At 44.7% G+C, this 15,715-nt stretch overlaps 1 protein-coding gene across 1 annotated transcript in view; it reads left to right on the plus strand.

The window, feature by feature from the left end:
- Positions 1–15,715, plus strand: part of NT5DC2 (5'-nucleotidase domain containing 2) — an 83,553-nt gene that overhangs the window by 53,970 nt on the left and 13,868 nt on the right. Inside the window, exons 9-12 of the mRNA XM_085863840.1 lie at positions 9,241–9,342; positions 14,994–15,075; positions 15,298–15,384; positions 15,571–15,711. Coding sequence (XP_085719966.1) covers positions 9,241–9,342; positions 14,994–15,075; positions 15,298–15,384; positions 15,571–15,711 — 412 coding nt within the window. The remainder of the gene's footprint in view (positions 1–9,240; positions 9,343–14,993; positions 15,076–15,297; positions 15,385–15,570; positions 15,712–15,715) is intronic.

The raw sequence follows: 15,715 nt of genomic DNA on the forward strand, positions 1-15,715 counted from the left end.
TTTGGATGGGGGAAGATAAGAGATTGTGCTGAACAGCTGTTTTGAAGACCTGGAGGGAAGGATGGGATTGAAGAGAGTGAGTTTTTTTTCAAAAGGTGGGAACAAAGACTAATGAAAGAGTGAAGGTGAGCAGTGATTCTTGAGTTTGGTAATTTAATCAGAAGGGAGTTGCTGGTGGACCTTGAGCACCCTGTGGAAATATGGCAGGAGATATCGCAAGACAGAGCAGGGGGGTGCGAGACCGGAGAGGAGACAGTAGAAGACAAAGTCCACTGACCAGCCTGCGGTGAGAGAGTGAGACACCCAAAGATTCAGCCTCACCGTGGGAGATGCCAATAATCTGAAATGCCTTGGTTTCCACAGCGCGTAGCCGAGAAAGGGGAAAGCAGTACTCCATTATGCTGTGGACGAAAGCTTTGCATGTGGTCAGGAGCTCAAGTGTGCCAAGGAAGGATTTTGCGTGATGGAGGTTTCCCAGTCGGTGACTGGCTTTGGAAGCCACCTTGGAAATGTGGCTTTCCCAGTAAATACCATGGCAGATAGTGAGACCCGGAAGCTTGAATGAAAGGACTTCTTCAAGAGGATTGTTGAGAAAGTAGATTAGAGGGGGGGGGGGGTAGACGTTTTTTTGGAGAGACTTGGTGAGAGAGTGAGATTTATCAGGATTCAAAGACATGTTCCACTTTTTGGACCAGCTTGTGATTTTTATCCAGATCTGGAGAGAGTGAAGAGGCTGCTGCTTGCCAATCTGAGGATTGACAGCTGTTGCGGCAGAGGGTGGAGTCTTCAAAGAGATAAACAGGATTTTCTACACAGTCTGAGAGATCATTGATGAAAATGAGAAAATTAATTGGGCCCAGAACACTGCCTTGAGGAAATCCAGCCTGGACAGGAAGAGGGAATGAGAGAACTCTATTGAGGGCCACACGTTGGCTGCAACGGGAGAAGAAGTTTGTGAGTCATGAGTGGAGATGTCCTTGGATACCATAGGAAGAGTGTTTGGTGAGCAGGGCAGTTTGCCAGACAGCATCGAAAGCACGTGATATGTCGACGGTGATGGCTCTATTTTCATGTCTGGCATTGAGGACCTTCATCCATTGTTAGGAGAGCAGAAGCAGCATATCCAGGGTAGAGTGACTTGGTCTGAATCCAAATTGATGTTCGGAAATCAAGGCATTGGAGAAGAGGAAGGATTTAATGTCTTAAGTGAAAATGGATTCCGTGACCCTGCTGATGGTTCCGTGACCCTGCTGATGGTTCCGTGACCCTGCTGATGGTTCCGTGACCCTGCTGATGGTTCCGTGACCCTGCTGATGGTTCCGTGACCCTGCTGATGGTTCCGTGACCCTGCTGATGGTTCCGTGACCCTGCTGATGATTGGGAGAAGGCTGATTGTTTTGTAGTTGCAGGGATGTTTTTGCACCTTTTTTATACAGGCCGGCAATGTTTGCTGATATCCAAACAGATGGCAGATGACCTTAAAAAATGAGAGGGCAAGTAGAACAGAGAGGGTGAGCAAGAGCAGCCGAGCAGGTTTTTGGGAAATGTGGGTTGATGCCATCTTGAGAAACTCTTGAGTTTTTGGAGAAGGGGAATGAGGGTTGATTGCAGAATCTGAGTCGAGGTTTGACAGCAAGCTCTCCACTTTCTCATGAGAAACGGACACAGAGTCCAGGAACAAGCTGGGTGTGACTTGTAGTCCGTGAGCGAGACAAAAATTTGGGGAAAAAGGAGACCTTACTTTTTTGGTGAGAAATAACCTATATTTCATGAAAATGTTTGCTGGCCCATCATCCATGTTCGTTTTTAGGCGTTATCCGCGAGGGGGCGCTCTTTGAGGGTCAAACTAACCGATTTTTTTTTTTTCTTTGCAGGTTTGCGAAGTAAAATGTATATATTATCTAACTGTCAAATCAATTTGTGTTTTGATGACAATAATATGGTGTAATTACGTTATATATATGTAATTTATTTAATGATAATGAACTACTTTTTCTATCTTCAAACGCGTTTTTCTCCAATATCTTTAAAATCAACGAGACCGACTTTGCAGAAGTTCGACTGGAGCCCATACGAGTCGGCATTTTGTCAATTTGCAAACTGAAATGGGAAGAGGCAAGTCCTTGCCAAATAAAAGTGCCGTTGATTGCAGTCAGCATAGAAAATGTCACGCCTACATCACAATATGTTGAAGCATCCTGCCGCTGTCCAATATTATTATTATTATTTATTGACCACCATCACATACAGAGGGTAAAGCATGAAAGTATACACATCTTAGATATATAGTAGTAGTCCATTAATATAAACTGAATTATTAGTGTTCATGGAGCGGAATGCTATAAGTGAAGATGGAAAATTTTACTTTTGTTAAGAATCAATAGTCGTAAATCTGTTTAAGAACTTTGTGGCAAAATTTTGTAACGGAAGACTAATCGCTGTTCATTATAGTTGTAACGGAAGAGCTTTCATGGACTGCATGATTAGTCGGGAGATTTTCGTCTCGAATAACTTCAAATGATTTTATTAACGAGATGCTTTCTGTAGAGCACAAGGTCCAGTCTAATTGCGAGATCCATATCTTAAGTTGTCGAAATGTCATCCCGCGTCACAGTGAAGATTGTTATTATTAAAGTGGTTTATAGGCTGAACGTTCAGCTCTTTGCACAAATTGAAAATAATTTGACTGTGTTGGTTTGATCTGGTGTCTGGGTTTCTTGTGTAATAACCGTTTTGCGAGTTATAACGTTCGAGGTTTGGTATTCATGCATTAAGGTTGCCCATAATAAATACCTTTTCTTCGTTAATGCATTTTTCATGTATGGTAGCAAAAACATTGAGTTGAAAGTATGGGGAATCCGATGGGGATGTAACAGGCCCCAAATATATGATTCGGAACGCACGACAGACTAAACCAGACTTGATCTTTCTCTTTTTTTGACACTGTAGACTTGTGACCATAAGTAATTACCCACATGTACCCCGAAAATGCAATGTTCACAACTACGTTTCATTGGTAATTACATACAACATAGTGGGAGGCAATGATAACAGCTGTCTGATTCTGAACTTTGCACTTATTCTTCCCCACTGTCAGATTCTTCCTCTGAAGTATAGCCATAGGTAAGGTTGTCCTCTATGTCGTCTGTCATATTGGTACAGTCTTTCAGCCAACACTCGTCTGTGCACTTCAAGCCATTGACCATACATTCGCAGGTTGGGAGTTCACAAACGGTGGCATTTGCATGACATGAACTCTAGTACTACTTATGGTGCAGGTGGACCACTCATCCACAGAACATCCAGATTGCCATCATCTACAACGACCCAGCCATACCCAGGCTCAGGAGCTGGCACATCAGGATTGGCCTCCAAGCTCCGTCGCCAGACCACACTGATAGTTTGCTCGATGTGCATGTTGTTCCAGGCAGTCCTTGCATGGAGGTAGTTGTCCAGACTCGACTCCCCCCCCCCCCCCGTCTTCGCTCGCCACATGCTGAACCTCAGGGCATTCACGCCCGTCTCGGGAGTCCTGGCTGCATATAGGCTGGCAGGTGAATGACTCCAGTGCCGACAACATGTCAATTGTGAGGGACCAGGTTTCGCCTAGAGCTGCGAAAGTATCGCGGAACACCTTTTCCTTGCACATCAGCTTGAAGCCTTTGATTTTTGCCTACACCAGAAAAGGCACTGACCGTATCGCATCCAGTATATGCATGTAGACCAGGCAAGGCCAGACAAACTTCATCCCCCATCATTTCTTCCATTTTGTCAATGCCAAGTATCCTGTTCCTGCCCTTTGCAGCGACGCACATGTATAGCCTGCACGGTATCCTCCTGCAGAATGCCAGGCACAAGATCAAGACGTCAGTGTCTTCTGACACTATGACGACTGACTTGAGTTTGGATTTCCCGGCCTGAGCTGCATGCAACAATAGCCGCATATCAGCTTCTTCCTGGTTTGAAGCAAGTTGCTGAACATCCAATGTGACTCCATCCTCTGTAATCCTGAAGCACTTGCTACCATATGTCATGAACAGCTCCTTCCCACCAAGTTTATTCTGTTTATTCTGCCAGTCCTGAGCGAAGAAGTGGGTAAGGTTTTCCTTGCTAGCAGAACATGCCAACAAACTCCTCCAGTTCTTTATTCTATGTGTTGGGATAATAACCGAAAACAGGACTCCTTGACATGAACCACGCTTTACTCGTTCTGCATTCTTGATGGAGAAATCCCGATAGACATCGAAGACTACGTCTATGCGTTTGCTGCCTGGGTAGGTCTGCAAGACAGTTTGGAACAGCTCCTCGGAAACTTCTGCAAATGTTCGGTTGTCACCACTCATCTTATGGACCAGGGCCATGCCGTCAATGATAGAAGCACTTGGTAACGCAACGTCATTTGCAGGAGAGATATCCATGTATATCAATATCGACTCACTCTCGCCAGATTCCAATTTCCGACAATATTTCTACTTACAAACTAGCAAGGATATTAGAAAGATGTATATATTTTGGTGTAAAACAAACTTGACAAAACGGATATTAGCTGCATGCAGTGAAATAAGAGAAAATCGCATTTAAACGTTTGAAATACAATTCATTTGCAGTTAATTTCCACTCTAAATTTAAGGATTTATCGACTTTATAATAGGAAATCGCCTCAGTCGAGCATTGGATAAAATGCAGGATATGAATAAACGTAAAATACCGCGAAAAAAGGAATTGTTATTTTTACACTTGACGAGCGCCCCCTTGCGGATATTGCTAAAAAATGAACCTGCATGAAGGGCCAGCAAGCGATTTCCGAAACTAAACATAATGACATGCCGCTTTGCCCCTCGTTTGATACCAATCTCTGAAATTTGGGGTCCAGCTCACGGACTATTGGTAAGGTGGGAACAGAAAGCGATGGGTTTGGGACACAAGATTTTGAAGCAAACAGAGTTGAGGCATTCAGCCATTTCATGTGCAGTGTCAGTTGTGCGACCTTTTTAGGTAAGGGAGGGGATGCAGGGGAAGCATACACCAGAAACAGACTTAACTAGATGCCACGAAGATTTGGAGGAGGAAGACTGGTTTGAGAGTTTGAGCGAAGGTCCCGGATGTTTGTCCACACTGTTAAGGAAGCGGGAGGAGGGGGGAGGTAAGGAGAGTTGTTGAAAGAGTGTGGAGGATTCCAGAAGAGCTCGGGTATAGGGCCGGATGAGGAGGAGAAAAGGCACGGTGGTGATGGTTTGAGGTACAGTGGGGAGTCATGAGAGGGGGCAGAGGGCAGTTGAAGATTTGAGGAGGTGGAAGAGAGAGGGTGAACAAGGAGGCAGCTTTGTGGATGTGAGGGGGGGCAACTTTGTAAAGGGGGAGATTGCAGGGAGAAGGGTGAAAAGGGGGGGGGGGATTGAGAAAGGTGAGGGGGAAGCTTGCAGGGGGAAGTGTAAAGGTTGGTTTGAGAGGGAAGCTTTGAGTTGTAGGGGAGAGGGTGGGAGAGTTGGGGAGAGGGAAAGGATGAGACAGTTGTGGTATGGTGAAAAAGAAGGGAGTTTGCAGTGGGAGGTACAATATTTGAGGGGTTGGGAAGAGGGGGAGGTGTGATGAGAGGAAAGAAGGAGTATGTTTAGTGTAGTGATTGAGAGAGTGAGATATTTGTTAAGTTTGAGTAGAGCCCACAGATGTCAGAACACCACACACTTTGGGAAACAGAGGAGGAGCTGACACTGAAGCATAAGACAGTGAAGAGTTGCTAAAAGCGGAGGTCGGATGAGGGGCAAGACGGGAGCGGTAATTGGAGGGAATAACAGGTGCGTGGTTCTGAGGGGGTATGTTTATGTTGATGAGGTGAATTGGCACGGAAGTTGGTAAAAAGGGACGATTGATGGAACACGAACATACTGTTGTGGATTTCCCGCCCGTCGGCGTGCGAACGACCGCGTCTAACCAATCGTGGTCGCTTCGCCCACCGAACGGACAAACCAGTCGCGGCTTTCCGGATCAACGCCGGAAACCAGCCACGGGTGTGTTTGTAACCACACCACAACCTTGTCTGCACTCTACCCACGCTACAGGGTCCGATCGCCAAATCTTCGATTTACCTAATTATTCGTGCAGGTAGGTTACCGAGAGATTGTACCTCAACGGGACTGCTTGGAAACGAGCCGCTTAAGCAGCTCGCTTATTTTTTGGATAACCGAGCGGGGTATTATCGCGCAGCCCCGTTGGACCCGATCACTTTACCAGCTATTTAAAAACCAACTATATTCCAAGTGCAAGATGGGGCAGTTCAATGAGGGAATGGACGCAACGAACAGATTACATTCACACAAGGACATTTATTATAATAAAGCACGTATGCAATTAAACAAGCAACAAAAGAACTACAACCGTCTACTTATTATGTACAGTTACTTGCACTTAACAGCAGTTCCTACTTATTAGACGGATACACGTACACACACACACACACCCAAGAAATGGTGGCAGATGCCTTTGATAACGGGCTCCAGCTTGGAGGACAGGTGAGCCAAAACCCAGAACCTATCTCGAACCTCTCCACCTTGTGGGGTCTTCAAGTTGTTCGGACCCAGGCTCCAGCGAGAGTGAGCTGGATCCAATCGCCGTGAGCTGCGATCCTTCCCGAGCTCGCGCGAATTCTCCCGCGCTTCTCAACACGTGCTGGTGAGACGAGGTGCCGATCCTTCCCGTCGATGCGTCACTTCCCCGAGGATCCACCTCCACGAAGAGATCGATGAGTTGCACCAAGCCGGGAACCAAAATGGAGAACAAAGAGCTCCACCAACCAAGAAGAAGAAGCTACCACTCGCAGCTCGATCCGAGCGACCGGCTTAACTTTCTTCCAAACAGGGCAGCTTGAAGCAAAAAGCTCTCCTGAGCCAAACAGAAGCCGAAGCTCACGGAACCACCAAAGCAAAAAGCCTCCTCCCGAGCCAGACCTCAGCTGAAGCTCACTGAGCCAGCAGAAGCAAAAAGCTTCCGAAGGCCTCAACCCTAACTCAAGCCAAACAGGACCCGAAGGTCTGCTGAGCGACTACTCTCTGCCGAAGCAAAAAGCTTACTACTCAACTTCGAACACGAACAAGGAAAAGATCTCCTCTTATCCTTCTCCCGCCCTTCCCCCGCTCCCAGCGTGACTCGTTACTCATGCCCTCGTGCTCCATCCCCCGCTCAGCCATTGGTGGGAGGGAGTTGTTGACATCATGAGTCATGGTACGGCAGGGTTCTTCTTGCTCTTCGCAGAAGAGGGGGGAGGGATGTCTCCATTGTTTGTTCCCTAACTATTAAATCGATCCGCAGTGCATCTAATCTATTTCTGAACATTTAAACAATGGAAGGTGAGCTATCTTGGGAACAAGCACTTATCGACATAGCTGACTAAAGGAACCTATATGTTGTGTGCAATCTAATTCCAAATTCGTAACAATACATTGCAAACTGGGATTTAAATTTTTTTAAGTCAGAGATGCGATTTGGTCATTCTTACATAACCGACACAATCAGGAGGTGGTAACATTAGAAAATTCTTTGAACAAGGTTAAAATTTTCATGTCCGAATGTGGCAAATGGGATGTAGTTTCAGGTGTATTTGATGAAAGCATCACTGAATTACCTCTCATTTAGCCGATTTTTCACCACGATTTTAGTGCTTTATGGCCATTGAGTCATTACCGTAACGGAAATGAAAGGTCTTGTATATCCGACAATGATGTTTTCAAGAGACGTCAAAGATGCCAAGAATATTCTATCTCCATCATGTTTATTGAGAAACATAAGAAAAAGGTGTCGTCAATAAGAAATCAATATCACCATGTTTGATGAGAAATCGTGGACATAAAGTGCAAAAATCATTACCATAACACAAATCATCATTACCGTAACGAAACTAAAATGTTACGGTAATGACGAAATCAACATACAACGCCTCGTAGTTGCCAAACCGTCAAGCAGACATACCGTGAATTGTCAAAAATTTAGCATTTAAAAACATTCTCTACGTTGGTGTACATAATATCTGTTGAAATTCATATGTATGGTAATGAAGTTAAATAAGCATACGGACTCACCTTGCCAACTTTTGAGGAGTTTTTGCACCCAAACTGCACGACCAAACTTGAAAAATAATTCTAAAATGGTGGGACAAGAACCGAACGCCACGTCACGATCACATGACGTGATTGCTTAATTGGCTCACAGTTCTAACATTCACCGGTAGGGCGTTTTCGTTACGGTAATGACAAAATTGAGTGATGGGCACAAAATCCACTGTATTGCAAAACTTGTACAGTTTTGGGCAGTATTTGGACTCTAATACGGAAGATATTGAATTAAGAAGGAACCCTACATGAATTCTGGTAAAATTCGGAGAATTTATTGATGCTTTTTTGGGACATGAACATGGTAGTGTGGGTATTGTGACTGCAAAAATTGCATCAGACTGTGAGAACAAACTTTTTTTTTTTTTTTTTTTTTTCCTATTTATTGTAATTTTATGATCTCAAATGATGGGATTATTTGAACGCTACCCAGGGCAAAGATACCCATAACTTCGCCCAAAATGCCTGAAATTTCATGAAATAAGGCCACTTAAAGACATGTGACGTCAATCTGTCAATTATGTGAGAATGACCCGATTATATAGATACTAGTGCATGGCAGTACGTGCAAAAAAAAACATTAAAAAAAATTGTGATGTCAATCGTGTCCTGTCATTTGTTTGGTAAATAAATGGCCATAACTTGGGAACCACTTGTCCGATTAATATCAAACCTTGAAAAGGCACATCCACAGGGCCCCAGCAATATACCTGGCAAGTTTCAATGACATCAGACCAGTGGTTGTCGAGAAACAGCGGTCGCAGACAGACACACAGAGATTGCTGGAATTATAGATAGATTACACGAGGGATGCAATGAAGGAGAATTAAGAGAATGGAGAAAAGAAACATTGTAACAGTGGGACGTTTTAGACATGGGATGAAGGAAAGGTCGAATTCAAAACAGTATTTTACAGAAGAAGAAGAAGTGGTGAATTGCGATTCAATAAAAAAAACCTCTGATTTTTAAAAGTGAGTCGTCGATCTCAAACACTCTCAGGGAATTTTAACAGTCATGTAGGTAGGTATAATCAATACCAGCAACGGAATGTCAGAAAAAATTGGGCTGATCAGCCTTTTCACGAGTGGTTTGTCCAAGCTAATGTTCTCTGTCACTCTGTTACTCTTTCTAACCACAGGAACAAAGGTATGACTCATATGATGGGTCCTGACTGGAAAGACCTGTTTGATGTGGTCATCGTGCAAGCTGACAAACCTACATTCTTCACAGATGGAGCAAAGTTAGTACATTGCATGAGCGATGAGATGTTTTGTATACCGATAGGTAACAGTTTTTTTTTTTTTCATTGATAAGATGTGCACAAAATACATACCTCTTCTCTCTTTAATGTCATTTTTCTCACTCTTAAATATTTCATTTTCTTCCATCTGTTGGCTTTGCAAATTTAATTTGATGGTATTAAAAGCTTTGCAGGCAGGGTGTTTAATCAGCGTTTGCAGATGTGACTGAGGTGTTACCTAGAAGCGAGCTCACACAGACATGCAAATGTTGTATTTGTATGGTACGAGGGGTGATCCATTTGCTTGTGGCCCAACCTACTTGTTGACATGTTAGGATGATGCAAGTTATCGAATATAAAGAGCTGTCCTTGCTATAATATGTCTTGCTAATTCCATATTTCTGATCTATGTCTATATTTTCGGATGTTTCCTGAGGTGCTCAACAGGGGATTAAAGCAAATGTGGTAAAAATTTCAAAAGCGGACATTTTAAAATGAAGTTATAATGTCTGCACGGTCCTCAAACCGATGTACCACATGACATGTGCACAGATGAGCAGATAAAATGGCGGAAATCCCACAAGGTTTATTTCATGGGCGATTGAACTTTGCGATGTCTCCAGGATTGTTCTGTTCTCTTTTGTGGATGAAGTCATTATTTGAACGAATTCATTTTATTTCATTAACTGCTGCATGTGCAGTGAAGACCGGCTTTAAAGTTAAAAATATCCTTTATGGTATGCAGTGACAGCTTTGCCAACATTTCCTTATCAACCATTTAGTTGGAGTGCTTAAGCCACTTGCCGAGTGCCCATTGTTGAAAGCGGTACCATGCAACATTGTTCTGAGTGAATCGTTTAGGCCTAAGTCACATTTGCTCTACGGCGAGGATATGGCGGCCGTACGCCCTCTGAATTGACAGAAACGTGCGGCGGCCGCAGAGTTTCTGCGGTGGCCTCAGGGTGGCCCTACGCAGTTTGGCTATCTTTTACAGGTCGTAAGGTCGCTGTGGAATTATAACGCGGAGTTATAACTTTTTTCATTTCTACGTTCGCCGTAGCAATTCGACAATCCGAAACAAAAAAACTGGTTTAAAAAAAAAAAATTAACCCACTTGTTACCGTCCGTCTGGCCGCACGTTCGCCTTAGGGTCCCCTTGCAGGCAACTTGAGGCTACCTTGCATCTGCCTTAAATTCCATGGCCGCCGCAGGGCCCCCTGACGGTCACTGTGCGACATCAACTCGAAGACCGTACGGAAACCCCACATTTTCGGTCTCCACAATCTCTAAGACCTAAGGCCTAAGTCACATTTGCTCTACGGCGAGGATACGGCGGCCGTACGCCCTCTGAATTGACAGAAACGTGCGGCGGCCGCAGAGTTTCTGCGGTGGCCTCAGGGTGGCCTTACGCCGTTTGGCTATATTTTATAGGTCGTAAGTTCGCCGTGGAATTATAACACGGAGTTATAACTTTTTTCATTTCTACGTTCGCCATAGCAATTCGACAAGCCGAAACAAAAAACTGGTGTAAAAAAAAAAAAAAAAACTCACTCGTTACCATCCGTCTAGCCGCACGTTCGCCTTAGCCCTGCGGTCGCCTTGCGGGCACCTTGCGTCTGCCTTGAAAATTATATAGCTGCCGCAGGAACGCCCTAAGGTCACCGTGCGACATCAAATCAGACCGTACGGCACCCCCACGTTTTCGGTCTCCACAGTTTATAAATATGCCGTGCAGCTCCCCGAAAAATAAAAACATGTGTGACTGCTACATTGTGTGACCGTGTAAATACTGCGGCCGCCGTATAATTGCTGGTGGCCGTAGATTTTGGAGACCCCACGGCCGCCGTGGCAAATGTGACTTAGGCCTAAATACGTCGTGCGGCTCCCCGAAAAATAAAAACATGTGACTGCTACATTGTGTGACCGTGGAAATACTGCGGCCGCCGTATAATTGCTAGTGGCCGTAGATTTTGAAGACCCCACGGTCGCCGTGGCAAATGTGACAGGCCTTGCTCTCTGCGGACGCTTTTGCCGTGCCGCGTCACCCTGGGTGGGTGGCCCGTGCCGCGTCACCCTGGGCGAGTGGCCCGTGCCCCACCACCGGATTTCCGAGCTGTTTGCCGTATGAACGTATTTTCTAAATTACCAAGTCAATTTTTTTTCCACCCGTCACACGCAGCTGTTTATCAAGAATAATGTTTGTGATCATATCCTTGAAACTTCTATGTAAATGCAACGTAGTTTTTCGGTGAAAGTGATTCAAGGTTTCTGTGTTGTTTACAGCAATTACTGTAATTGGTAATCACACTCACTCCAACCTGTCGATTCCTGAAAAAATTGCCGATCTCTGCAGTGTGTGTGTGTGTGTGTGTGTGTGTGTGTGTGTGTGTGTGTGTGTGTGTGTGTGTGTGTGTGTGTGTGTGTGTGTGTGTGTACGCTTGTGCATGTGTTCATAAAGTATAACATATTCTTTCTGCTAACTCCCCTCCCCCTCCTCCCTCTTCCCTCTCCAGGCTGTATTTATAGTATGACTGGTAGAAAATGGATTTGATATATTATTTGTTTCCATCTTTACTGTTATTCCATGCAGAGTCATTTTGATGAGACGGTATGAATCGTAATTAACGCTCCACCGCACGTCTGCCTTCCCTTCCTCTCACCTCACACTGTCTTCCCTTACCCCACTCCTCACCCTTCTCCTTCTTCTCTCCTTTCCCCTCCACCTCTTCACCCTCCCCGCACTCTCTCCCCCACCCCTCTCTCCGTCTTCCCCCCTCTTTTTCTCCCTCCCACTTTAATATTTCCGTCAGCGAAGTGACAGGTGGTATTTGTTTGTTTAAAAGAATATACATATATAATAATTTAATGAATTTATCCAAAAGTATAAATATCAGAATAACCCAAACTTTAGCACAGCACAATAATCCCTCACATATTACAATTCAAAACCTTGATAGTTAAAACTAAGGACCTATGGGAAAAGGGGGTTTTGGTTTCCCCCCTTTTTGGGAATAAGGGCCGATGGGGAAAAGGGAGGTTTGGGTGGTGTGGTTTCACACAGGGCAGGTGTATGTCTCATGCTGCTGTTAGGTGAGCTGTGGTTTACCATTCCTTGCTTTTAGCTACGGCTGCCGGATAGCTCTGTGAGTGAAAAGAATGTCGAGTGTGAAAGTCGTTCCTTCCGGTACATAGCCTCTACCCTTGCCAAGACTTCCAGACTACCTCCTCGTATTACACCACGGTGACAGTGCTCTTGAGGACACTGGCTCAATGTTTGGAGGATCTCGGAGTAAGTTGGTACCCTCGAGGTGTCGTGTGGATGGTTTTCAGATACGAGGACATGCTTTTCAAAACCATGATAGTTAAAACTAAGGGCTCCGCCATCAGGTTTTGCACTCACCTACGCAACTCGGGCAGGTGGAGGTCTTTGGCCTTGGTCGGCAGTCCACCTAGGAGAAGGAAACTGATTGCAAATCCCCCTGCTGTCTTGTAGGGTATGTCTCTTTCGACAAAGACTGGGTCCACAGCTGATACCGTGGTGGCATCAGGAAGGGCATCTGGCCACAAATAAACATGCCTCAAACATGCCTTTTGGTGAAATGGGGACCTGAGTTGTGTGCTTCCCCATCTGGGTTAGTTGCTGTGGTGACACTGGGTAGTGTTGCTGCATTATCCAGAGGGTACAAAAAATATATTTTATATGAATGTGATTGGAAGGAGAGCTCAAAGCTGTCCGAGGAAAACATGGGGTGTGTTGCTGAGAGATGATCTTCGAATTAAAAGCCTCATAAGGGCTAGCAAGGGATGGTGTAGCCTGGAAAGCATCCATTAGGTGAACCACGGCTTACACATGCAAGCATGGAAACAGCCATAAAACGATGATGATGGTTTCCTGTCTTCGACAAGAAAAGAGGATGTTGGGCGGCAGCCAAAAGTAAATCTCAATTGAAACTAGAACGGCACTTGGAAGAGCACATACCTCCACCAGGCTGAACAGTTTACATTTTGTAATCCACTGATAGGCCGAATCATGGATCCCAATCTTCACCAAAATCAAATCAATTCTTCCTTGTCACACACCCAACCTGTTAGTGTAGTAGATAGTAGAAAAATCGTGCAAATTATGATACAAGCATCAAATTTGGCATTTCTGTTCTGCAGGGCTTTCTGATCAAATCTGCCCAATTTGCCATTTTAAAATCCAAATTTTGAAAAAAAAATAAAAAATAAAAAAAAAGTAGAAGTCACAGCTGGCTGAAATTCTTGAGGCACAAGTGAACATCCCAGACTGAGAACCAAAGGGAGATGCAGTCATCATTGATGGCTCAGCACTTATCAATGCCCTATCTCCACGCACTTCAAAGATATTCGATGACTATGCTAAAGAAGACATCATCCCAAAGGTGGAATCCTATGGTGCCAGGTACGAGAGGGTGGACGTAGTGTTTGATGTGTACAAGAAGTCAAGTCTGAAGTCCGAGGCAAGGTCGAAAAGGGGGCAAGGAATCTGAAGAAGAGTGACAGGAACCAGTATGACCCCAAGTAACTGGAGAAACTTTCTTTGAGATGACAGCAACAAGATGGCTGTTTCACTTCCTTGCGGAAAAGATGTGTGAAGCACAGTCATTGTCACAAAAGGAGAAGATGCCATTAGCAACACAAGGAAGTCACTGGATGCTGTGTCTCCATGTTGTCATGAAGAAGCTGACACTCGAATATTTGTGCACGCCAGGGATGCAGCGACGGATCGTAGCAAGTCCATTATCATGAAGGCTAATGACACGGACGTACTCGTCATAGCAATATCTGTACTGCCATCCTTACAGGAACTAGGTCTTGAGAACATGTGGATTGCCTTTGGCCAAGGAGCCAAGGCGCGATGGATTCCAGTCCATGAGATAGTTTCTGCAATAGGGCCTGAGAAAGCTGGAGGGATCCCATACTTCCATGCGTTCACTGGATTTGACGTCGTGTCTGCCTTCCGCGGTGAAGGGAAGAAAACTGCATGGCAGACTTGGAACGTCTTTGATGATGTTTCTGAAACATTCACCAATCTCAGCCAGCACCCAGCCTTGATTCGTGATCTTGACTTTTTTGAAGTTTTTTTTTTTTTTTTCAAATGGCCAATCAGGCAGATTTGATTAGAATCCCCTGGAGAACAAATATGCCAAATTTGATGCTTGTATCATCATTTGCACGATTCCTCTCAAAAATTGCTGTTATCTGCCCCACTATGTCCACCAAGTTTTGTCCGAATCCGTCCACAACTTTTTGAGATTTCATGCTCACAGACGGGTGAAAACATAACCTCCATCCACCTTCGGGTGCAGAGGTAACAAACATGTAAAATAAATATAAATCATCTTTACAGTGGTGTCTCCTGTTGCGTTTAAGCAGATTAACCGTTGCCTCTCCCTTCTGTAATTTGTCTAAATCCCCCACTATTTGTATGGCAATTCATTTTGATAGGTAAACCCACAGATATCTTTTACCCTTTACAAATCGGACCATCACAAAGTGAAAAGTAAAGGATAACTCTACTGCTCAGTCCGAAAGCGAAATGTTTTGGAGAATTTACTCCTTCCTAGATCATTATCCAACGCGAATAATACCCTTTGGTTCTCTGCTGAAGACTGTTTTGCTCTTTGCAGACCTTTTCGGAGAATGGATGAGAGAGGAAATCTGCTTTGGGAGAAAACTGATCGATTGGAAAAGGGACAGGTGTATCAACAGGTGAAAAACTAATTGGCGAGGGAAAGCTCACCTGGGGCCATTAAAGTAGTAGTCGTAGTTGGTCAAAAAAAATACATAAATAAACAAACAAGTGTTTTTTGTTTTCCTTTTACCTTTCTTCAAATAATTTTCCTTGTTATGACAGACAGTATGCCGTGTGTGACATTCCCTCCATACCTTTTGATTGTCCCTCATCCCTTGCCTTTGACATTACCTCCACAGGGAAATTTGTACGAGTTTCTCCAACTGACGGGATGGGTCGGCTCTGGAGTTCTCTACTTTGGGGACCACATCTACAGTGATTTGGCCGTACGTGTACCCGATGGTTCTCCCTCGCACACAATTAATTGCACATTGAAATAATGACCTTCCATTTCTTTCTCTGTCTTCTCTGACTTTGGTTCACATTCGTCCAAAGCTATTGAGAGCCACTTGCGTGACGCGAGTCACGTTTTGGGTTAGACTTGACTTGTCAGGGTTATCTGCTGTTTGCAGGACCTGACCCTGCGGCACGGTTGGCGTACTGGGGCTATCATCCCAGAGCTGGAGAGTGAGATAAGCATAATTAATGGCCCTCAGTACTCTTATACACTCACGTGGCTCCAGTCCCTCACTGGCATTTTGGAGAGAATGCAGGTAA

This window comes from Eptatretus burgeri, chromosome 18 (assembly GCF_056783735.1).
Source record: "Eptatretus burgeri isolate ZD-2024b chromosome 18, Ebu_testis_v1, whole genome shotgun sequence".
NCBI lineage: Eukaryota > Metazoa > Chordata > Myxini > Myxiniformes > Myxinidae > Eptatretus > Eptatretus burgeri.